This window comes from Pipistrellus kuhlii, unplaced genomic scaffold (genome assembly GCF_014108245.1).
Source record: "Pipistrellus kuhlii isolate mPipKuh1 unplaced genomic scaffold, mPipKuh1.p scaffold_m20_p_3, whole genome shotgun sequence".
NCBI classification, from domain to species: domain Eukaryota; kingdom Metazoa; phylum Chordata; class Mammalia; order Chiroptera; family Vespertilionidae; genus Pipistrellus; species Pipistrellus kuhlii.
Genome location: NW_023425529.1, coordinates 1,849,379 through 1,873,779, shown reverse-complemented (window position 1 = coordinate 1,873,779; position 24,401 = coordinate 1,849,379). Strand labels below are relative to the sequence as shown.

The 24,401-nt window shown below is 62.3% G+C and overlaps 1 protein-coding gene across 1 annotated transcript; it reads right to left on the bottom strand.

Moving 5' to 3' along the window:
* Nucleotides 1-1,160: 1,160 nt before the first annotated feature.
* On the bottom strand, nt 1,161-17,815 carry NPTXR (neuronal pentraxin receptor; the record flags this gene model as incomplete). Its single annotated transcript, XM_045587415.1, has 5 exons — nt 1,161-4,106; nt 4,423-4,602; nt 6,401-6,648; nt 7,704-7,929; nt 17,045-17,815. Coding segments are annotated over 5 exons (1,650 nt in total), but the record flags the coding sequence as incomplete, so codon positions are not given.
* Between the last annotated feature and the right edge of the window lie 6,586 nt (nt 17,816-24,401).

Genomic DNA, 24,401 nt, shown 5'->3' with positions numbered 1-24,401 from the left:
GGGGTGGGTGGGGGGCTGTCAGAGTCCAGCTTAGTGGCTGAGCAGGTCAGAGGTGTCCAGGTAGACCATGGGGAGAGGAGGGGCTGAAACACAACAGGGCCACCTTCCTTCCCCTCCCTGACCTCCCAGGACTCCAAAGCAGGCACCACCGGGGGGTCCAGGCACGAGACTCAGGCAGACTGGGTCTCAGGACACAAGTCAGGGACTTGGTTCCCAGAACTGGGGCACAGGACGGGGATGGGGGTTGGGAGTGAGCTGAGGCCAGCTATCAGAACTGGGACACGTTCCCTGTGGGACTTGTGTTCTGTACGTTCTCCTCCGTCCGTCCTGGGAAGTGAGGTACACCTGCCCCTGGGCCTGCAGAACCCGTCAGGTTGGGGGGGGGGGTTGGGTGTTTTGGGTGAGGCTTTGGGCACCAAGGTGGCACCTCCTGTCTTTGCCTGCTGCTCCCTCTCCCCCCCACCCCGCCAGGAGCCCCAGTCTTGCAAGCAGAGTCTCAGAGTAAACATCATGTTTATTTTGAACATTCGAATTTACAAAAACAAGAAAGTGACAAAATCCATGGCATATCACACACCCACACACACACATACACACACACGTTGCACCTCACGTCACTATATACAAAACGGGGCCGGGAGGACGGGAGGGGGCGGGTCACCAGGAGGATGCACTGATTTCCGTGTCCAACAGCCTGACAGGCTCTCCCACTGCTCATCCAGGGCCCACGTGAGCCTCTTCTCCACCCAGCAGGGTCAGGGGTCAGGGGTCAGGGGCCAGGGGGACTTGGGGTGGCAGGCAGCTGGGACAAAGGGTTAAAGAAAATGGTCCCACCTCTGGGGGGGGCCCCTTCCCCAGTTTGCTCAGGGCACAGGTGCAGGGAAACAGAAAAGGGGAACCAGTTCCGGGGAGAGGGGTCCCCATTGTGGAGAGAGCAGCGTCAGAAAGCGGGGCTCAGGTCTCCCGCTGTCCCAGCTGGGTGGCCTCGGGCCCCTCGCCCATTGTGGGGGGGGGGGCAGTGTCCTCATCTGTAAAATGAGGGCTTCCATCTCTGTCTGAGTCTGCTGGCGGAGGACATGTGTGATTGTGGCAGGTGACCTGGCCCCCAGGGAGGCGGGCCGGGCCCAGCATGCCGCAGAGGCGGGGGGGGGGGGGGGGGGGAGTCTGGCAGGTGAGAGCTGAGAGCACCTGGAGCGGGGCTGGGCCCGAAGCGGGAGGGGGGCTGTTCCCGCCCCGCCCCGCCCCTGCCTGGGACTCTGGGGGGCAGTGTGCCTTCCAGGCCTCCTGGAGTCTCCAGCCAGCGGAGGAGGGGGCACAGCCTCACCAGGGGGACCTGGGCCTGGGGGTGGCCAGGGCCTGCCTCCGTCCCTCCACCTCACACTGTGGGGTGGGAGGGAGGGAGGGAGAGGAGAGGGCCAGACACGGCCCTTCAGGCGGAAACCCACTGGGAGCACTGGTGCCCAAACCCCACCCGCAGTGTGGGTGACTGTCCCCTGGGGCGGAGGGGGGCCTCCGAGGACACCTGCCTGGTGTGAACTCGGCTCCGTCATCCGCTGGCTGATGGACCCTGGGCAGTTACTTCGTCTCTCTGTGCTCGTGTACGAGGAGAGTCCTAGCTGTGAGGATAGGACTCACCAAGTATGAGGGGTGGGGGCTTGGGGCCGGCACTGATGAGTGAGGTCCAGGCCACCCACCAACGGCCCAGACGCAGAGCCTGCCCCCCCGTGTCCTGCTACCCCTGGATGGCTGTCCAGGGGGCAGCAGGTGTCTCGTCACCATGGCAAAGCGTACGGACCTGGATGTCCTCTGGGTGGGCTCGAGGGACCAGGTTCTGTCCCCTCCATCCTAAGACCCTCTCTCTCCCCCGGGGCCTCCACAGAAGCGGCTTCCTTAAAAACAAAAACAGAAGCCCAACGGATCTAAGCGTCCAGGGCCCCTGACGTCCACGCTCCCAATCCCGCCATCACCCCAGCAACAGCGCATGTCACTGGGAGATACTTGACCCAGTACTTGGGCTGATGTCATTGGCTGTTACCAGGGCAACCTAGATCCCAGCAGGTTCCGGCTGAAGCACGCCATTGCCGCTCCTTCTCCTGGGTCCCTCCAGGGGGAGCGGGGCCGGCCGAGGAAAGGTCTGCTCCTGCTCTTCAAAGGGGGACGAGGACCCGGGGACTGGAGGCCATGGTCTCAGAGAACCCCCGCAGCCCACGGCTCTTAGTCAGGCCTCAGGCTCCGTGGCAGTGGGGGGCGAGACAAGGACAAAAAGTGGGGCAAGAGGCACCAGTGCCCACACGAGCCAGGTAGCGTGCAGCTGCCCGGACCTGGTAGGGGACTGGCAGGGAAGGACACCCGTGTCCTCAGCTCCTGTTGCTGCCACAATGCCGGGGGTGGGGGTGTCAGGCCTCCTGGGAGGCAGGGGCTGCCAAGGGGAGGTTCCCAGAGGAAGATGTCCAGGTCGTCATGTGGGAAAGCATTCCGACCTGCTGGGTGTGCACCTCTGGTGCAGGCTGGACTCAGAGGCCCTCGTGGCAGGCAGGAGGTGTGGGCTCTCGTCCTAGCCCCGCCCCCCTGTGCTGGGCGATCCCGTACAAGTCACCTGCCCTCTCTGAGTGCTCCCCTATCTGCACCATAAGGGACCCGACTGGGTGGCTTTCTCAGCTCCGACATTCTCCCACGCCCGCGGGGGAGCTGGTAAGGACTCCAGGGTGGGGACCAGGAAGCCACCAGCCCAAGGAGACACATGCAGACAGGCAGAGTGCCAGGCTGGGGGCGCCCCGAAGAGCTGGTGTTTACAGTTTGCACAGGAGGGGGGCTGCCTGGCCCCTTGCCCTCGCCTCTGACTCTCTGAGCCAGCTGCTGGCCCTGACCCGTGCCCAGCCAGATCCCAGGTGCTGCCCGTCCCAGGACCTGCCCCTGCCAGGAAAGTTCTCCAGAAGCTACAGACCATCTCAAATGCTCATAAATGAGGCAGGCTGGCCCAGAGAGGGCGGGGACTTAGAGAAGGCCACACAGCAGAGCTGGCTGGAACCAGGGGCGGCTCCGCCTCATGCGGTGCTCTGCACAGCCCTGCATGCTTCCGCTGCTCATGGGCTTCTTCCCTCCTCAGAGAGGGCGGTAATGGGGCTCTGCCAGGGGCCTCTGCCTCATGCCACTCCTAGCTCAGGCCGAGGTGGCCTGGGCCCGTCCCAGCCAGAGTGGGAGGAGTGCCCATGCAAGCAGTGGACACAGCTGTGGGTGGGCATGGGGGTGACTAGGGCCTCGTGGCCCCCTGGGGTCTTGGTCCCTGACCCTCCAGGCCAGAGCTGAGAGGGAAATGTCCTAGAGGTGGGTTGGGACAAGGCATGGAATCAGCATTCAATCCACTGCACACAAAGGAATGAGGAAAGAGGAGAAGGAGGGGTGGGGTGTGGGGTAGAGGGTCCATCGAGATCCCGCTGCCCTTGCCTGCAGCTGGTGGAGAGGGGTGGAGGGGGAGTCCGAGTCTCCTAGGTCTGTGCCCGCCCTTCTCAGCAGGGACTGCTCTGCAGCCCTGAGGGGAAGGGTCAGGTCTGTTGCCTGGGGCCATCGGTGGAGAGTGCCCGCCCCCACATCCCCACAGAATGCTGCTGACATCAGTGGATTCAGATGTGGTCAGTGGAGGAGGGTGTGGTGGGCTGTGGGCACTGCTACCCCCCTGCAGGCCCTGGACTCACCCCAGGTGGGATCAGGGACAGCCATCAGGCAGGCATCCTGGAGGTGTGGGTGTAGGGGCGGGAAATGAAAGGCATGGCCAGGCGTGAGCAGGAGGGGAGGCCAGTGTGTGGGAGGCTGAGGGGGGAGTGTGCCCCCTCCTGTAAGGTCTCCACATGGCAGGCAGGGGGGGCCCAGGACACAGTGGCCCCTCATGCCCTGGCCCTCCCCTTGCAGACGTCGAAGGCCGTCTTGGTGGCCCCCCCGAAGGCCTCCACCAGCCTGTCTTCCCAGGGGAGGACGTTGCCCGGCAGTGGCCCGGTGCAGTTGGCGATGCCCAGGACCTGGGCCGATGTCAGGGCGTGGTCCCACAGGTTAAACTGGGCAATGTCACCCACGAAGGCCTGGGTGGCATCGAATCGACCTCCCAGAGCATCCTGGGCAACGGTGCAGAGAAAAGGGAGAGGGACATGGGGTGAGGGTGCAGAAAGATATAGGCAGGCCCTGTCCCAGTGGAAGCCCCGCCTCTATGTTTGAGCCCACCCCTAAGGTTCTAGCTCCGCCCCAAGCTGCTAGCCCCGCCCCTAAGGTTCCAGCCCTTTGGGCAGGCCTCCAATGGCCGGGTCAGACCTAGCGATCACTGCTGTGCTTTCAGGGTCCCTCCGCCTCGCCCCTCCTCCTCAGGGCCCTGGGTGGGTGGTATTTCTATTTGGGCCTCGGGCGTGGCCATCACCCTATCACCCTGAGCCTTACCTGTTCTTGGCCCAGAATGAGGATCCCGTGCGGCTTGATGGGGTGCCAGGCAGCCAGGTTCTCACCGGAGCCCCGCAGCTCCCCGTCCTGGTAGGCAGACCACAGGCCGTCTCTCGTGGTCCAGGCGATGCAGATGTGGTGCCAGCTGTTGTCCTTCAGGCTCAGGGGCAGCTGGGCCACCTGGACACAGATCCCCCAGCGCCAGGTCAGAGGTCACAAGGCCCGAGGCTGAAGCAGTTGTGGGGGGACCAGGAGCACCATGCCCATCCTTCTGGGGACGGACCCGAGGCTTGGCCCTCTTCTTCCTCCCATGTTCCCTTCTAACCATGTTCCCTTCACCACCCGCTGGCTGCCATCCTTGGCTCTGTCCAAGTCAGCACTCACTTCTTAGGACTTCAGCACCCTGGACAGGGCCCAGGGCAGCCCCAGTCGGGGAACCTCCAGTGTCCTTTGAGCACAGACCTCCCCACACTCTCTCCTCTTTCCCCACCACCTAACCAGACCGCTTCACCCAGGCCCCCGGAACTAGTCAGTGCTGGTTTTCATTTGTTTCCGGGTAGTTCCTTCACTTACAGGCCTGTAAGGTCATGTGGGGTGAGAGCCCCATCTCCAATCCTACCTTCCCCTGAACACCTCACTCGGTGCCCGGCACACAGCTGGGCTCAGGAAGTGCAGGCCGTGGCAGAACACGCCTTGGACTCGGGCGGGGCACTGGCATCGCCCCTGAATCTGCCAATTATGCCCCTCTCCCCCCCGCTGGAAGCTTGTGGGGTCTGCACCTTCCTCTTGGTCTCCGATTCCTCATCTGTGAAGGGAGGAGGTCAGGCGAGGAATGGCCAACAGGCAGCCACTCCGCCTCCTTCCCCCAAGGCAGACACGGCTAATCCAGCACAAGCCGAGCTCGGCCTCAGAAGCCTCCTCCCTGCAGAGCTCTCGGAGACCACCGCTGCCTGGTTAGCGCTGGCCTGGGAGGCGAAGCACTGGCTGCCTGTGGTGTGGTGCTCCCAGAGGCTCCTTCATCCCCTCGTCCTCTGAGATCACAGTTCAGGGCAGCATGGCCGAGGCTCACCAGTGCCAGGCCTAGTGCCGGGGATGCAACGCTGGCCCCAGCGGTGAGGGAGCGGGTCTGCCCCGAGGGAAGGGCTTCGGGAACAGAATTACCTACGAGACAAAATGCGTTTGGGAGGTACCGAGCCGATAAAGGCCCAGAGGAGGAGGGGTGTGGGAACAGAGACATGGAGCTTAACACACCTGGGTGACTACGGACTCTGACCCATCCCCACGAGACAGAGCGAGGGGGGAGCACAGAGGAGCAAAGGCTTGGAGGGAGGCAGCAAAGGGGCCTGTGAGGTCTGTGCTCAAAGGCCTCGGGAGGTTCCCGGACTGGGGCTGCCCTGTGCCCTGTCCAGGGTGCTGAAGTCCTCAGCCGTGCGTGCTGACAGCCCAGGATGGCAGCCAGCGGGGGAGTGAAGGGAACATGGTTCGTTAGCAGGATCTAGATGTAGTCCATCTTCCCAGTCTTCTCAAGACCTACTGGGTCTCAGAAGAACCTCATCGCCCATCTCCTTCCTCCGCTTCCAGGACACCCATCAAAACACCTCCTGCTGAGCGGGATTCGGCTGGGGCCTGGGAGGGGCCTCTCCATTAGGGGGGTCCCGGGACCTCTCTCTTTGTCCAGGAGAATGAGCAGGACCCCGAGGCAGACACGTCCAGCCCTGCTCCTACAGCTGGCCTCCAGGGAGCCTCTCCTCCCTCCCCTGGAATTGGGAGCCCCCCACTGAGCCCCTCTCCAGCCGGCCCCAGGTCTGGCTTGTCCCCGTGCTCCGGAGCCCGGCCTGGCAGGCAGCAGGCATGGCGGGGGCGCTGCATACGCTGAGCGAGAGAATGGAAGGGGCCCCCTGTGTGGGGCCGGCCCAGTGCGGGGCTCCCGGAAGGGTGGCCCCTGCCCCCAGCCCTGTGGTCTGCCCACCCCGCTGACCTTGTCGTTGATGAGCAGCTCCATGGGCTCGGGGCCGGCCTCCAGCAGCACGATCTCGTTGGCCTGCCCCGGCACGGAGTAGGAGAAGGGGGTGCCCTGGCCGGCGCTGCCCGGCCGGGACCGCAGCCACACGCAGACGGTGAAGGCGTAGAGCTCGGGCAGCGCCTTCCGCACGCGGGCGTACATGTAGTTGTTGCGGATGGGGATGCTGATCTTGAAGGCGTCGGGAGGGCTGTAGGCTGAGGACCCTACGGGGGGCAGGATGGGGGGCAAGGTGGAAATGGTGGGAGTCAGTGGACACCACTGAGGGTGTGGTGGGCAGAGCATGCTCCAGTCCTTAGGCACCTGCTATGCTTCCCTTCAGTTGTGCCCCTGCTTTGGCCCCTTCAATCCACAATTCACTCCCCACCTCTGCTTTCTAGGACTAACAGGAGGCCCGCCTCCTCCAGGAAGCCTCCCGGATTTCTTCCCCCCAGAATTCCTGTCCTACATTTAAGCCAGTCCCGGCTAAAGGTCAGCTCATGGTTTTCCCTGGGATCCCCAACTTGTCCATAATCCCCTGGGGGTGGTCCTCACAAGGACCAAAGATGAAAGATGAAAGATCCATGAGAGCTTATGAGCCTGAAATCTCTACTTTTCAGATGAGGAAAATAAGGCCTGGGTAAAGGAAGCAAACTTCCAACGTCACCGAGCAAGCCTGTGACAGGTGGGGAGCCAGGAAGCAGGTCTCCGGATGCTCATTCCTATATGTGGTCCATCACGCCGTTTCTCTGTCACCCTGGCATGCCAGGCCCCGGTGTTAAACAGACAAAACCCTGGTTCACTGAAGGCGATATTCTGTGGGGGGCTTAAATGCATGAGCTTTGGGAACGGATTTAGTTTGAAGCCTAGATCCACGACGCACTAGCTGTGTGGCCCTGGGTAAGTCACTTGACCTCTCTGAGCTTCAGTTTCCCCATCTGTGGAATGGGGGTAACAATAGCACCATTCCCCCCGTGGTGCGTGAAGATGAAACCGCAAGGACTTGACAGCTGATGTGTCAAGGTCTTAGCGCACTCCCAATATAGAATAGGTGCCAGAAAATACAAACTTAATACTAATGAGAAAAAAATCATGTAATGATAAAAAAAATAATAATGGGAATTGCAGCCAGCAATCCTCTCCCTCTGCGTTTCCCAGCTCCTCCCGCTGTTCTCTCTTCAGCTTCTGGAGAGCATGAGGATGTTTTCCCAGTGACTCTCCCCCTTTCCCTCCCTCCCCCCAGCCCAAGGCCCCCTCCCCCCAATCGCAGGCCCGGACCCACCGTGCTCCAGGCCGGCTATGCGGCCTTGCAGGGCGTCCAGCTCCTTCTCCACCTCCTGCCGCTGCTGGTGGCTGCTGTGGCTGAGGGCCGCGCGCTCCTTCTCCAGCGCCAGCACCTTGGCCAGCAGCTGCCCCTCCAGCTTGTCCATCTTGGAGTGCAGGGCGGTGGGCACCGCGGGCGCAGGGGCAGGCGCGGCTGAGAAGTTCACGCGGGCTGGGAGCTCCTGCTGCTCTCAGGGCAGAGAAAGGAAATGTGAGGTCACTCCAAGGGGGGAAGGGAAGGGACCCGGGGCTCAGAGACCCCCTCCCCGCTGCGGAGTGACCCCAGGTGAGCTCCAGCTTCCGGAAGGCAGAGTGGAGTCAGCAATGCCAGCTTCCAGTCGCAAACTGAGTGTCTGGCAAAGCATGTTAAGGCTATAGACTCAGCCCACCTGGCTTGGCTCAGGGGCTGGCGTCCACCTGTGAACCAGGAGGTCACGGTTCAAACCCCAGTCAGGGCATATGCCCCGGGGTTACAGGCTCCATCCCCAGCAGGGGGCGTGCAAGAGGCAGCCAATCAATGATTCTCATCATTGATGTTTCTGTCTCTCTCCCCCTCTCCTTTTCTCTCTAAAATCAATGAAAATATACAATAAAGATCATACAGCCAGACAGCTCAGGATCCAAATCCAGCTCGACTGTGGTCAGACTGGTGTGTGCTGGCAGCTGAGAGCAGGCTGGCTCCAGCCCTCAAAGACCTCCCAGCCAATGAGGGGTGTGAGCATAGGGGTGGGGGGGGGAGGGAGAGGGAGACAGAGAGGGCTGGCAGGAGAAGCTCCCTGGGCGGTTCTAATGTGCAGTCGGGGGTGATGGCCACAGCACACTCCTTCATGCCTGGAGCTGCCCCTGATGGGTCCTTGAGGTCTTCACCTGCTCACTCGCCAAGCTTTGGGCACTAGGCAGACCCAGGGGCTTCTGGCACAGGGCTCCAGGGCGGAAGCCATCTGGGTGGAATGTGGTTAAGATAACAGATTCCTGAGTCAGGCAGCCCAGAGTTCAAATCCAGCTCGAGAGCCAACCTGCTGTTCTGGAAGGGCCAATTTCAGTGCTGGAAGGGCCACGGCCGGCAATGCTCGGTCCCAGCCCTGCTCTGTCCTCAGTTTCCCCCCTTCCACTGTGCCAAGCTTGGCAGGAGGGGCACACATCCGAATGAGCATGCCCCAGGCCCATCCTTGGCACTTCACATGTATTTACTCATGAATTTTTAAAATATATATATATATATTTTATTGATTTTTTACAGAGAGGAAAGGAGAGGGATAGAGAGTTAGAAACATCGATGAGAGAGAAACATCGATCAGCTGCCTCCTGCACACCCCTACTGGGGATGTGCCCACAACCAAGGCACATGCCCTTGACTGGAATCGAACCTGGGAACTTTCAGTCCGCAGGCCGACGCTCTATCCACTGAGCCAAACTGGTTCTGGCTACGCATGAATCCTTACAGCTCATTTTTGTTGTTGGTACTGTGAGTGTCCCCATTTCACAGCCAGGGAAACCGAGGCAGGAGTCCTTTGGAGTTTTCTACGACGGGCGGGGCAAAGCTGCCACCTCTGGAGCCACAGCCTTCTCTCTCCAGTAAAGCGTCCTGCTCCCTCGGAGTGAGAGGGGCCGGCAGGCAGGAGCAGGACGCCCAGCGCTCGCCACTCACTCACGCAGACACGGTCTCCAGGGAGCCGTGCGGGCGGAGGGGGGGTGTGTGTGAGGGGGGCTCGCAAGCTGTTCTTTTGTGGGAGCACCGGCTCTGCCGCCAATGGGAAGGCCGGGAGGAGGTGGGCGCGCAGGGCTGCCCGTGGACCCCTCCCCGCCGCGTCTGAATCAGGAGAACACGACGGCGCCCCCCACTTCCCCATCTGCCGCGGTGCGGGCTGTGCCGCGTGGGCTTCCAGCCGGGTGCCAGCGGGCCCCGAGCCCGAGATGGTGGGGGAGAGGAGGGTGCCATCACCCCACTCAGGTCCCGATGAGGCAGGAAAACGGGGGCTCGGACCCGCCGCCAGTGGTGCTGGGACTCGGGTGGGTTCGCGGTAACGGCACGAAGCCTGGCGGCCAGCCCAGGGTTCCGGTCCCGCTCGGCCGTGTGCTGGGCTCATTGGCGCTCCTAACAACGCTCATGGCGGCTGTCCCCGCGCCAGGCCCGCACCGAGGAGGCACTGTGAACACTCAGCCCCTCTCCACGGAGAGACCGGGAGGCCCACGTCACAGAGGAGGGAGCTGAGGCTCAGAGAGGCAAAGCCACCTGCCCAGGGCACAGAGCTGCCAAGTGACCAAGCCAAACACCAGCCCAGGCCCTCCTGACTGCAGACCCGGTTCCGCTTCCCGGTTCTCCCCGGCCAGGCGGGGTCTCCGCATGTAGGTCTGCCAACGGGGCCCCGTGCCCGCCGCCCTGCCTGCCTGGAGGGCCAGCGGGAGGTCCCCGTGGCCCTGAGGAGCCCGGGGGGCCTGGCAGGCTGTCGCCGTGGTTTGGGGCAGCTTCAGGAGGGACCCGCCCGTGCGGGTGGCTGGGAGGCTGGGTGCATGGGGGGAGGACCCACCCACTCTCCTTCTGGGAGCGGAGGGAAGGTGCTGGCTGCAGGGCCAGAGTCCCACCCTCTGCACAGCCCGCCCCTGCCCAGGACAGCACGGGGCCCGGCTCCCAGGCAGCAGCGGAGTCTGCCTGGGCCCACAGCCTGACTCCTCAGCCCAGTGACTGTGATGTAAAGCTGTGTGCCTCGGTTTCCCTGTCAGCAAGAAGGGCAAGGAAATGACATCTCACGGCATGGCAGTGAGAGTTCAGTGAGTTAACATACTGAGAGAGGAGAGGCGGCACACGAAGTGCATGTACGTGTCAGTATTATCATCATCACTAATATAATTAAATATCTCCTGAAGGCACCAACTGTTCTCCCTCTCCAGCCATAAATCTCACCCGAGGATATTCCCCCCCTCCCCACTGATTTTCAGAGAGAGTGGATGGGAGAGTAAGAATCAGAGAGAAACACTGATATGAGAGAGACATCAGTTGGTTGTCTCTCCAGCACATGTCCCGACTGGGAGGACCAGGATCAAGCCTCCAACCTAGATGCATGCCCTTGACCCCAACCTGTGACCCTTCAGTCCACAGGCCAACACTCTAACCCCTGAGCCAAGCCAGCCGGGCTCTACATCTTTTTGCTTAATCATTACACTGAGAAAAGGGCAAGTTACAGAGGAACAGGGTGGGAGATGCCGTTTAAATAAAGTTGCAAAGGTTCAAAACTAGATCGTGTATTTGTAAAAGCATGGAAATGCATGGAGAGAGAAATGCAAACGCAGGACATGGTGGCACTCCCTTGGGGGTGGGCATCCGGGGCTGGGAGTGAGGGGGCTGAGGGGCAGCAGCGGGTAGCGCATGGTCTGCTCCGTGAGCCTAGGGAGGGACCGGGAGGGTATTCTTTTTTAAAAAAATATATATTTTTAATAAAAAAAATATTTTTTTATTAATTTTTTTACAGAGAAGAAGGGAGAGGGCTAGAGAGTTAGAAACATCGATGAGAAACATCAGCTGCCTCTTGCACACCCCCTACCGGGGATGTGTCCACAACCAAGGTACATGCCCTTGCCCAGAATCGAACCTGGGACCTTTCAGTCCGCAGACCAACGCTCTACCCACTGAGCCACACCGGTTGTGGCCGGGTCCCAGACCTTTACGGCGAGGACCAGAAGGCCATTCAGGGGACCCTGGCAAGAACCACTGCCTATCCCTTTAGTGGAGTCTAAATATCCAGGCTAGTCCAGACCACCATCTCACCATCCCCAGGCCCTGCCCTTGACCCAGACCTCTCACGGGGGGCTGGGGGCTGCAATCCGTGCCCCCAGTGTCCAGTTCGTCCTGGGGAAACCCCACCACACCCTCAGTCACTCTCACTCCGCCTCTCACAGGCGAGGACTTCACCAAATGACAGGAAAGGCGCGCCGCTCCGAGTCAGGAGAGAAACACAAATTAACACCGGCGAGTGCGCTCACGCCCAGGGGGACAGGAGCGTCTTCCAGATGAAGCCCAGGTTGGCGAGACTCGCACGCAGGTGGGCGTGTGGACGCTCGCTGCCACTTTGGAAAAGCATTGGGCCTACATACCTCCTGACGCTAACTCTATGCCTTCCCAGGCCCGGGCATCCCACTGCTGGGGATGGAGCCAGGAGACACTTCCAGCCACCACAGCACACCGCAGGCTGCTTTATTTGTCACAACCCAAACCGGAAACAAGCGAACGTCCCTCCATGAGAGGGACAGGTACGTCAGTGCAGGCACAGCCACAGAGACACTGCACAGCACCGAGACGTGACAAACAGCCCCCGGACCCACACACCCGGGCCCAGCGAACCTCAGGCTTAGTGAAACCGAGAAGACCAGACCTGGGGATGCAGCCGCACTCATCGGAAGGGTGTTCGGACGCGTGTTAGAGGGACGGGTGGTGGCAGAAGCAGAAGTGAGGTGCCTCTGGGAAATACAGATTTGGGGGGAGGGGGGGTCACAGAGGAGCCTGCTGGGGCACTGGTCATGTTCTGATTCTTCATCTGGGCGGTGCTCTCATGGTATTTCCACACGGAAAACGTTCACTGAGCTGTGCATTTAAGATTTGTGTCTTTCGTAAGTAAGCTGTGTGAGCTCTCAGATACCGTGAGTGTAAGATATACCTAAAAAAATAAACCAAGTCCCACAAGGAAACCCTGCCTGGCACAGCAGCCTCCTCTCCTGCGGGAAGGCCTGCCAGGGACGAGAGGCCTCAGGGGCACAGAATGACAGAGCGAGAGGGGTCCTGCCCACCCCTCCCATTTGACAGGTGGGGAAACTGAGGACCAGGGCACCACCCAGCGAGGGCCGCTGCCCCTGCCTGCCCTTCTCACTCTCCGGAAGGCACTGAGGCCTGACCCCTCCAGACGGATCTGGAGTTAATGATGACCAACAAGGGCTCTGGAGTCCAATCCAGGTGCCACTGCTGTGTGACACTGGGCCAGTTCCTTAGCCTCTCTGAACCTTGGTTTCCTCATTTTAAAAAGGGATCCGACAGCATCGCCCCTCCTAGAGGTTGGAGGAGGATAAAGGGAGAAGCACAGTGCCCTGGGACCTGGGACGTCTCGGTGTGAGCTGTACTTAAGTCCAGGGCCCTCTGTGGCCGTCAGTGTGTCCCTCACCCCGGCTCCCGTTCCCAGGTGGAGGGAGGCGGCCAGCTTGCGAGGCTGGCGGAGGATGTGGTGTGTGTCGAAGAATGACTGCTGCGATGGATCCTGAGGTTTCCGTTATAGATAAATCAGCGCAGACGCGGAACACGGAGCACGTGGCCTGGCCGGTGGCCACATCAGCGGTCCAGCCCTTCTGGAAAGTGGTTCTTGGCCGCAGCCACAGAAGCTAATATCCTCTGACCCAGCAGCCCCACTCCTGGGAACGCAGCCTGCGGGAACCATTCAGCAGACTTTAAAGAAGAAAAAACACGGCTCTCTGCTCCACGTGGATCCCGCATGGAGCGTAGAAGGAGGAGAATTAGAAACCGCCTACATCCCCCAGCAACAAAAGATGCCCGAGGGACCGATGGCTGGCAGAGCCGCGCCGGACCCCGGGTATGATGGCGCCACGAAGGGGCAATGACCAGCAGGGCAGGCCTTGGGGTAAAGGACTGGAAGGAAGCTGCAACCCAAATGCAGTGGTGGGATTAGAGCTGATTCCCCCCCAAAATACCTTTGACACTTTTCCATTAACAGCATCAGCCACAACAACAAAAGCAAAAACATGAAGACCAACCATTTCTCCCAAGCCCTCCGCCCACCCAGGGCCTGGAGAGAGAGGCGGGGCCGGCGGGACCCTCCCCCACTTGGGTAGTTGGCCTTTGGGGTGGGGAAGGGTGATAGGGGCAGAGTGTGATCAAGGAGAGCCTCTGGAAGAGGTGTCTCAAACACTCTGAAAGGATACGGATGGACATGCTGGTGTACAGAGGGGGCGGGCACCTCGACAGAGGCAAGAGGGGACGGGGAGACGAGCCAGGTCCCCAATGGCAGCCTGGACGCAGGCTGAGGAGTTTGCAATACAGGGAGCCCCCGTGGCCTGAGGAGGACCCCTGGGGCTGTCTGAGGGGGGAGGGGGGAAGGATGTGCCTGGGGGAGGGAGAGTGACAGGCTGCTGAGAGTGGCCACAGAGAGAGAGGCCAAGCGGAAGGAGGAGGGAGGGGAGGACCCCGGCACGCCTTTCCAGAGCACACCTGAGAAGCAGGGGACCGAGTTCAGGGGGGACACGAGGGCCGGGGGCTGGTTGGTGGGACATCCAGAGGGAGGAGCTCAGGGACCTGGAGCTCAGGGGAGAATCCTGGGCTGGAGCGGAAGCTGGGGCGTCACAGCGGAGTGGATGCTGGAAGCTGAGGGCGTGGCTGGGCTCCCCCGGGGAGAGGGAGGTGGGAGCCAGGAGGGGCCGATGTTAAAGGGGGAGAACCCGGAAAGGGGCAGAACAGCGGAGGGGAGAAGAGGCGGTGGGAGGTGCCTAGGAGACAAGGACACGGAAGCCTGCGGGAGGAATGATCAGGGGGGTCAGAAGTCGGAGAGGGGTCCAGCGAGGTAAGGACTGAAACGTTTTATTCAGTTTATCGACGTCAGCGGTGCCGCCAGGTGCCTCGGGGGAAGCCACGTGCGGCGAGAAAGCAGACCCTGACCCTCTGGAGCAGGGTCTTCAAACTACGGCCCGCGGGCCACATGCGGCCCGCAGAGGAGTCTGATCCAGCCCGCCAGGTTTTTTGGGCAGTGAGCGCAGCCGAGGTGTTACAGTAGGAATTAGTAGTTCATATAGTCCGGCCCTCCAGCTCTCTGAGGGACCGTGATCTGGCCCCCACTTTAAAAAGTTTCAGGACCCCTGCGAGGATCCATCCTTGTGCGGATGTCGGAGGGAAAGAGAAGAGAGAAGCGAAACGGCGTCTGACTGGGGGATGGAGTCCAGCTGAGACCAATGGTCCGACTCCACATCGGGGCCCTGGGAAGGCGGGGTGGAGGGGCCCTGCCTCTCTCCCCTCGTGTCCACCGCACCCTGAGAGCGGGCGGTGTGCGATGGGAAGCCAGAGCTCCCCCACCTGAGAGGCGGGCCGAGTGCCAAACCCCAGCGGCCAGGATGGCCCCAGCCTCAGGGCTACGCTGGAGCCCGCCCTGCCAAACGCGCAGGTGACAGGCCAGCCTGCCAGCCCCAGACGGGGGCGGAGCCACGCTGCCATCTGGGTTTGGGGGCAGGGGCTGGGGCAGGCAAGAGGAAATTATTTGAAAACCAAAAATTGTTTTACATTAATAAAATCTATTCCTAAAAGGAGGGTTTGTTCCCGTTTTTATTTTTGGCTATTTAAAAAGTCAGTAAAGCCGAAACCGGTTTGGCTCAGTGGTAGAGTGTCAGCCTGCGGACTGAAAGATCCCAGGTTCGATTCCAGTCAGGGGCATGTACGTTGGTTGCAGGCACATCCCCGGTAAGGGGTGTGTAAGAGGCAGCTGGTTGGTGTTTCTTTCTCATTGATGTTTCTAGCTCTCTATCTCTCTCCCTTCCTCTCTGTAAAAAATCAATAAAAAATATATATATATAAAATCTGAATTTTGAAAAAAAAATGAATTAAAAAATAAAAAGTTAATAAAGAGCTGTAACCAGTTTGGCTCAGCAGATAGAGTGTCGGCCTGCGGACTAAGGGGTCCCAGGTTCGATTCCCGTCAAGGGCGTGTACCTTGGTGGCCAGCACATCCCCGATGGGTGTGCAGGAAGCAGCTGATCGATATTTCTGTCTCATTGATGTTTCTAACTCTCTATCCCTCTCCTTTCCTCTCTGTAAAAACTTAATAAAACATATTTTCAAAAAAATAATAAATAAATAAAAAGTTAGTAAAGGGATAGCTTAGGGTTAAAAATAGCCGTCACTCAAACTGACTGAGCACGCCTCCGCCCAACATAGTTCTGGGCCCTTCATGGAGATTGTCTCACTTATTCCTCCTGACACCCCAGTGAGGCAGGTGCTGTTACTGTCCCATTATGCAGGTGGGAAAACTGAGGCTCCCCTTCACTGCTGACTTTCAGCGTTTCATTATTATTATTGTTGTTGTTGTTATTTCTTGCACTTGTCTCTCAGGCTAGAAACCCCCCAGAGCTGGAGTGGGAAAAGGGGTGCTGGCCTGGCAGACAAGCACCCCTCCTGACTTTCCTCCTGCCTCTGTCGCTCGCCGTAGGAGGTCTCTGAGGCCCACGTTTCTCCCTGTAAGGTGAGAGGTTGTCTGTGATGGCGCCCTGGCTGCACTCTGACACCCTGAGGGCTGGGAGGGGGCACCAGCACAGACTTTCTGAGGGTCCCTCACGGGGGTGGGCATGGCCAGCCTTCCAGGTGCTGGGGCCTGGGCTGCTGAGCAGAGATTTAACCGAGAGAGAGCTGCGGGGAGCGGGGGTCCCTGCGTTTCTCCCTTCGGCCTCTCTCCTCTCCGCCTCTGCCGGGGGGACTGGGTTCGGAGGGAGGAATAGAGGGGCAGCCGAGGCTTCGGCCTCCTTGTCTCCCTTCCTTTCACAGCTCGTTTTGTTGCCAACGCCCTTCCCTGCGCCTGACCCGTTGGGGTGGTCAGTGTCTCCCGGATGCCTGTCCATCCATCCATCCAGCTCCCCTCCCACAGAGTCTCACAGGGAGCTGGGGGCTGGCAATTTCAGAGGAGAAATGACTGGCCCAGGATCGCCTGACTGCCAGGCGGGTCAGAGCTCTTGGGGCCGGCTCCCAGCCTGAGCAGGGGTGTCTGAGAAAGGCGAGTGGGAGAGGAGGAGCCCTGTTCTCAGTTCTCCACCCAGAGCTGCCAGCTGCCAGGCATCCTGCTGGGGCTCGTGCCCTTAGGTCGGGTCCCAGGCACCGCCCCGGGGGTTACAGCTATGGGCTCTGTTTCTCTGTCGTGGGTAGGAGAGGGGGGTTCCGAGTTCTGTCTCCTGACCCCTAGGAGTGAGTGTGGGTGGGCTGCTCTGGGGAAGTCTCCAAGAAGAAAATGAAATGGACATTTCATGCATTTTTACACCCCCTACGTGTCAACCAGTCCTCGCTGCAAGAGGACACCGTTATACCCACTTTGCAGAAACGTAAGCTGAGGCTGACAGCCTCAGGCACAGGGTCAGCCTCCGAGCCACGTGCCCTAGGGGAGTCCTCCTCCTGGCCTGCGGGGCAGGAACCGCCATCCCCTGGGAGATGGGAGACCTGAGGGTCCAACACCAGCCCGCGGCCTCCCCAGGGTCCCCCGCTCAGCGCGGCCAGAGCCCGGCCGCCCTCCGGCCCCTCCCACCCGCTGCTCCCCGACGGCGGGGCGCGGCGCTCACCTCGATGCGGTCGATGCGGTCGCGGAGCGCGCGCACCGCGTCCTCCAGCTCCAGGAAGAGCCCGGGCGGGTCGGCGGGGCCGTCGGCCATGGTGTCGCGGCGCGGCCCGGCGCCCTGCAGGCCGCCCTCGCAGCGGCCCAGCTTGCCCGTGAGCTCGCGGATGAGGTCGCGGTCGGCGCGGATGCGCTCCTCCTGCTCCAGCGCCGTCCGGCGCAGCTGCTCGGCCGCGCTCTGCAGCAGCAGCAGCTCCTCGCGCTCGCCCGGCGCCGGCGCCGCGTCGCCCTGCGCGGCCCCCGACGGGCAGGCGGCGGCCAGCGGGGTGCACAGGAAGCGGCCGAACAGCGGCAGCGGCGGCAGCGGGGGCGCGCTGGCCGCCGGCGCCCCGGGCCGCTCGGGGGGCCCCGCCGAGCCGCCCGCGCCGTGCAGGGCGCTCAGGCCGCGCTGCGGGCCCGGGGGCGCGGCCGAGGCGTTGTCGGCGGCGGGCAGCGCCCGCGCGCGGCTGGCCGCCAGGGGCACGCTGGCGATGATGCAGATGACGGCAGCGAGGAAGGCCAGCATGCCCGCGGCCAGCAGCACGGCCAGGAACTTCAGCGTGAGGCGGCGGGGGGCCGGGGCCCGGCAGGCGCGGCGGCGGGGTCGGGGCGCGGGGCCCGGGGCGCGGGGCCGAGGGGGCCGGGGCGGAGCGGGAGCCGGAGCCGGAGCGGGAGCGGAGGCGCCGGAGATGTGGCCGCGGCCGCTGCTGCCGCTGCTCTGAGCCCGGCGCTGCGCGGAGGGAGAGGAGGGGAGGGGAGCGAGCGGCGGAGAAGGGAGGGGAGAGACGGCGGGGAGGGGAGCGGGCGTGGGGAGGGGAGCGGCGGCGGCCCCGCCCCCGGCCCCCCGGGACCGCCTGGCACGGCCCCGCACCCCTTCCGCGCCGAGCGGGCGGGGGCGCCGCCGGGTGCGGGAGAGGCAGGCGGCGGCGCGGAGAGCTTTCTCCCGCCTTGGTCGCAGGGGGAGGCGGCTCGATGGCCGCACCGGGGACCCCTGGGCGCCCCCCACCCCACCCTTCCAGGGCGCTGCTCCCCCTTACCCCCCAGCCGGTGCCAACAGCCTCCTTGCGGGCAGCCCTCCCCTGGCACCCCGGTGCCCAGCTCCGTCCACAGCCAGCCCCAGCCTCAGCCCCGGTGAAGCCTCGCCGAGGACAGGCTCATAACGGAAACGGGGAAACTGAGGCCCGCGGAGGCCAGGCCGCTGTCCAGGGTGCCGCAGGCGGTCCTCGGAGCAGCACGGGGCCCAGGCTCCTCTGACCCGCTCACTGTGGGGTGGTCCTGGGTGCGTGTGCGAGAGGGAGAATAGAGACCGGTGTTGGGGGCAGGGGACCCTAGATTTTGACCCAACCTCCTGAGGGAGCAGAGTTCACTCCCCTCCATCTGCACTGAAAAATAAAAAATAAAAAAAATCTTCCTGCCCCTGGCTTGGCTCAGTGGACAGAGCATTGGCCTGCTGACTGAAGGGTCCTGGGTTCGGTTCCAGTCAAGGGAACTTGCCCGGGGTTTCGGTGGATCTCTGGTGGGGGGCGTGCAGGAGGCAGCCAGTTGGTGGTTCCCTCTCATCATTGATGTCTCTCTCTCTCCCCCCCTTCTTCTCTGAAATAATAATAATAATAATAATAATAATAATAAATATTATATATAATCTTCCTGTGATCTCAAAGGGAGCAGAGCTCCTCCCTGCCTCTATGGGGACACAGACGCGGAGAGAGAAGACTCCGCGCCCCCAGCCGTTGTTAGGACGCGGCCCCTGGTGGGCGAAGGAACAGCAGGAATGGGAGTGGGACGTGGTGTGGGGGTGGTGGAGGAGCCTTTTACTTTCTCCTGTCAAAAACGTCTATATATATTTTTTGCAAATTAGCTTTGCAATGAAAAACCTAAAACAAAAAAAAGCCTACCCTCCTTCGCAACCCCACTCCCTCCAGTGGCAGTTTTCCAGGAGGCGTTCCCTGACCGAAGTGGGTGCCCGGGGCTGGAGGGGCGGCTGGAGGGGCCCCCGGAGGCTGTGGACGCTCCCCGCCACCTGGGGGAGAGGGGAGGGGCTTCGGCTCATGGCAGTCACTGGCCAACACCCCCTCCCCGCCTCAGGCCGACCTCATCTATGAAATGGGATCGGGAGCACTGGAGAGCTTGGTCCCAAGCCTATGCTGTCAGTTTGGCTCCAATAAACTCACAAAAAAGGTATAAAATGGGGTCACAGTCCCTCCCTCACAGGGTTGAAGTGAGACTTAGGTAAGACCAAGGAGACGCCCTTGGTAAGGCCCTCAGGCACTCCAGGGCAGAGACCATTTCTGCCCAGGCTGCTCTGTACTCCCAGGGCCTGGCACCGTGTCTAGCACTTAGTAGGTGCTCAATGCGTGCTGCTCCTTCCTTATTATACTGGCTGACGGGCTAGTTAACACACCAATGTTCGCACATCAGGGGCTCGGTACATGTTCATTTCCTTCTCCTTTTTTTACATCTTTGCTTTTATTCTGCAGGTGCCTCTAGTACCTGCCTTCGGTGAAAGACAGCTCTGCCCTTTCTCTGTCTCCTCCTCCCATCCCATTTCTGTTTTTTTGTTTGTTTGTTTGTTTTAATATATTTTTATTGATTTCAGAGAGGAAGGGAGAGGGAGAGAGAGATAAAAACATTAACGATGAGAGAGAATCATTGATCGGCTGCCTTCTGCATGCCCGCTACTGGGGATCGAGTCTGCACCCCGGGCATGTGCCCTTGACCGGAATCGAACCCCGGACCCTTGAGTGTGTAGGGGGACGCGCTGTTCACTGAGCCACACCAGCCAGGGCTCCCATCCCATTTCTGGGCAGAGCTGGGCATCATGGAGACCAAGGCTCCCATGGGCGTTCAGCCGGCCGGACCCAGCCTGGGCCTCGGAGGGGAGGCAGGGCTCCGGCCGGGCCAGAGGCCGGGGCAGACGCCAGGGCAGGGGGCTTTCCTCGGGGGAAGCCCGGAGGTTTCCATCCAGGGTTCCTGCTCCCCTGCAGCAGCAGCAGGAGCCAGCCCAGCCTGGGCTCCGGCAGGAAGCGGGACATCTGTTCGCGGCTCCGAGGGCTGGGAGCCGAGGAGGAAGCCGTGTCCTCCCTGCAGGGGGCCTGGGACTTGGCTGCGATGTGCGGGCCTGAGTCCAGGCCGAGCCGAGGAGCCTGAAGGAGGGGCTGCCGAGGAGGACGGCCTCTTCCCGCACTGCCAGGGCGGGCCGTGTGCCTGCTGTCCCCCCACCATCAGGTCTCCCCTCCCCACCCCGTGGCCAGGCCGCATTCCTCCCGGAACTTTCCTGTCCGGGACCCGGACCACCCTTCTCCAGGCCCTGCCCTGGCCCCAGGACCCTCCCACACCCACTGGCCACCGCGGTCCCCCCCGTACCTGCCCTCACCCAGCGCCCAGGGCACTCACCCCACTTCCCCGCAAGGCTGAGGGCTCCCTGAGGCATGGCCCTGCGCCTGCGCCCCGTCTGGGTCACGGACACCCGTGTGTGTTCGGGGGGCGTTTCCTTTGTGCACGACGGAACCGGGCTCTCGGAAGAGGGGGTTTCCGATGACCCCCAGGATCTGCAGACACTGCCCTCGGGGGCGGGAAGCTGGGTTTAGGGCCCTGGGAACCTGCCTGCCTCGGTCTGTGACGTGGGTGTGGGCACGCCTGTGCTGCTGCCGAGCAATGGAAGGCCTGTGAGGGGAGGAGAGCGGGGAGGTGGACAGAGCCGGGCAGAGGTTTGCGATGAGGCGAGAGCCGTAGTCGGCAAACTGCGGCTCGCGAGCCACATGCGGCTCTTTGGCCCCTTGAGTGTGGCTCTTCCACAACACACCACGGCCCGAGCGAGTCTATGTTGAAGTGGCATTAGAAGTTTATATTTTAAAAATGTGGCTCTCCAAAGAAATTTCAGTTGTTGTGCTGTTGGTATTTGGCTCTCTTGACTGATGAGTTTACCGACCACTGAGTTAGAGCATGGGAGGACTGGGGTTCCGTGGACAGCCATTCATGTGTGTCCGTCAGACACCAAGGGCGCCGGAAGGTCCCCCTCAAATCCCAGGGGTTCCCCCGTCTGGCTCACATACCCCAGGTGACCTCTCGGGGAGGTGAGGGGCAAGTTGGGGAGACTCCCAGAGGCTGGCAGGAGAGACGAGCAGGAGACAGGTGGAGGGGCAGCGCGGATGGTGGGACCCTCCCCACTCCCGCCCTCGGAGCCCGCCAGCCCTAAGCTTGGGCCCCCTTGTCGGGGGTCTGGGCCTCAGTGACCTTCGCCTGCCCCCAGCCTCCGCAGCAGCGCTCCGCAATGACCCCCACGCGGAATGACCTCTTTCTCCGATGCAGACACCGAGAAGCAGGGGGGGAAAAGGACTTGCCCCAGGCCAGGTAGCAAGGAAGTGAACACTCCCACGGAGAGGGCCTTCGGGTGTTCCGGAATGTTCCACGGGTAACCACCGGAAGCCTCCAGGCCCCTCTCCCCGTCGCGACGCTGCAGACAGCGACACTGAGGCCCAGAGAGGGGAGCGACTCGCTTCCGGTCACGCAGCCGCCACGCCGAGGAGCTGGGACCCCGGCCAGACATCCACGCTGGCGGCCAGGAGGACGTGCTGCCTCTGGAGGGAGCCATTGCCCGGGAAGGCTGGTCTGGGGGCCTGCGCCCCACGGATTGAGACGGGGCTGGACGGGAGGGGAGGCAGGCCCGGCGGCAGGGAGCACAGGATGCCCGTGAGGAGGCGGAGGCCGTGAGGACACGGGACACGCAGAGCCTGGCAGCCGTGGGCAGGAGTCACTTCACTCTTCCCAGCGGCCCTCGTTCTGTGGGCCCGATCCTTCCTGCCTCTGGCCGAGCCTCCGGCCGAGCCCGTAGCTTCCTCGGTCTCTCTGGAGTTCTCCTTATTTCTTAGATCCTGAACTAGCCCGGTCTGAGAGCCAAGCTTTACGCTCCATTCAGAGCCTCTCCTCTCCCCCAGCCGAGTCTTCCTGAAATGCAAACACCTGGTTGCGAGGAAGGCAGCCGTGGGCTCCTCTCACCCCCATCGGGCCCACTGCCCGCCCCCCGCCCCCACAGATGCCTCTGGTCCCCGCAGGGCTGCAGCGTGGGGCGGGGAGGACAGAGGTGGCGGTGACCTGGCCGGGTCAGGTGCACTCAGGAGGGTCAGGTGCCTGGAAGCTGGCTCTTCCTCATTAGGGACATGTTCCTGGGTTCTTAGACCCCTCCTGCCTCCCCACGAGAGGTCTGCCCCCTGCAGGTCCTGCCTGGGCACAGCATCCCGACAGGCAGGTGCTTGCAGCCCAGCTGAGCGTCTGTCTTCCGGTCCGTCCAGCACAGGTGCTTCCTGTAAGGTCACGTCCCCCCCCCCCCCCCCCCCCCCCAGGTCTCCAGGGGCAGGATCCAAGTTCAAAATGACCTCAAACCAGTCTCATTCAGCAAGTTCCTGCTGGGCCCCGGATGCTGGAGGGCGGCTGTTCCCAAAGCTGCCTGGTCCTGGGCTGGTGGGAGCGCCCCTCACTTTTGCCCCTGGTCCCCCCCCTCCAAACCCGGGGCACACGGGCCATGCTCTCGGGCTCTCTGGGCTGAGGCTCGGAGCGAGGCCCACGCCCACCTCCCACCGGCTTCCTGGCCGCGCGGCCCTGGAGGGCTGAGGTTTTGGCCCAGACTTTGCAAGAACAGGGGCACTTGGTGACATCGTCCTCTGCTTGGGGGGTCTGGGCGGGAGCGGGCGGCAGGGCTGAGGAGGCAGGGGTCCGAGTGGCATTTCCATTAGGGTCAGTTAGTCACCGGCGCGGTGACGGCCGGGAAGGGATGAGTCAGAGTCCAGGCGCAGGGTTCAGGCCCCTCAGAAGGCGGTGAGTCAGGCAGCCGGTGGGGGTGCCGGTTGGCGCGCCGGCTGGCAGTGGGAGGTCGGTTCTGAGCGTGCAGTTTGAGGCCATCCACGCAGGGGGAGCAGATGGCGAGGAGCAGGGACTTTGAAGTCCGGACGTTTGGGTTTCAATCCCAGCGTCACCACTTACCCACAGGGCCCCCCGGAGCCAGTGGCCCAGCCTCCGTCCCGGTTCTCCCGGCTGCCCCCCGGGAGGACTGATGCCACCGTCAAGCCAAGCCCTGGGTGCGGCTCAGAGCCTGGCGGGTGGGGCACGCAGTGGAGCAATCCCACGAGGACGGGACTGTCACCCTCATCCCCCATTGTACAGATGGGGAAACCGAGGCACGGCAGAGATAAACCATTTGCCCAGGCTCTCACACGGACAGACCGTCCGGCTCCAGGGACTGTGCCCTCGCCCACCGCGCCCTGCAGGGGGGACGTGGGCACGGTGGGGGTGACGGGATGGGGTCACACCTGCCTCTGCCCTGCAGGAGTGTTTGAGCCAGTGAGCTCCCTCTTCTGGGTCTCGGTCCTCTCATCTAGACATTGTGGGGCCTGCCCTCTCTGGCTGAGCGCTGAGTGAGCGAATCCTTGTAACGCGCACTCTGCACAGGCTGGCTATCCTTCCGAGGGTAATTCCGAGTTGGGAAGGGTCATCAGAGGAGGCCCTCTCTTCCATTTCACAGACGAGGATACAGAGGCCCAGAGAGGGTGGTGGGCTGGCCTGAGGTTACACAGCCGGCAGGTGCCTCCACTGTGTTTCCACTGAGCTGTCTCCCGGGAGGAAGGCACCGAGGATGGGTGCGCACAGCTGGGACACCCTGCCTGGGAGTTAGGGGAGCGGGCTGGATACTGGAAGAGGCCTCTCCTTACCCACTGCTGAGCTTGAGCTCCCTCCTCCCCCCCTTTCACAGCCAGCACCTTCAGCACCCCCCAAGCAGCCTGCCACCCGGCCCCCTTACTGCTAAGGCGCTCTGAGCCCCACATGGGCAAGTGACCCAGCAGCCTCAGACATGGCCCCCTGAACCCGGCCGGGGCCTCCTCTGGTGTCTGAGGTGGGACGGTAGGCACGCAGGTGGACGAGAAGTGGGGAGGGGTCAGGGCAGACAAGGCCAGCGAGCCTCCTGTAGGTCGCCCCTGCAGGGAAACTGAGCCCCAAGTGCCCACGGGGATTGCTGAGGGGACCTGTGAGAGGACGGTCATTTTAACGAGCCCCCGTGGGGGGCAGAGTCCACATTTGCCTGTTCCAGAGTGTGTCCCGTTTCCCGGCGCACAGATGAGAGCGTCAGTCCTCCCCAGAACCCCCTGAGACCGCCAGATCCGCCCAAGAGCGTGCTGCTCCTGCTGGGCCTTCAGACGGGCAGGCGAGGCCGGCAGGCGGAGGCCGGCAGGGTGCTCGCCTTTATGAGATCCGCTGCCACGGGCTCTGTCCCACTTTCCCCGGGGCCCCACCCCGTCTCTGCACGGACGCCTCCAGGCCCTCTGGCTCATAGAGGC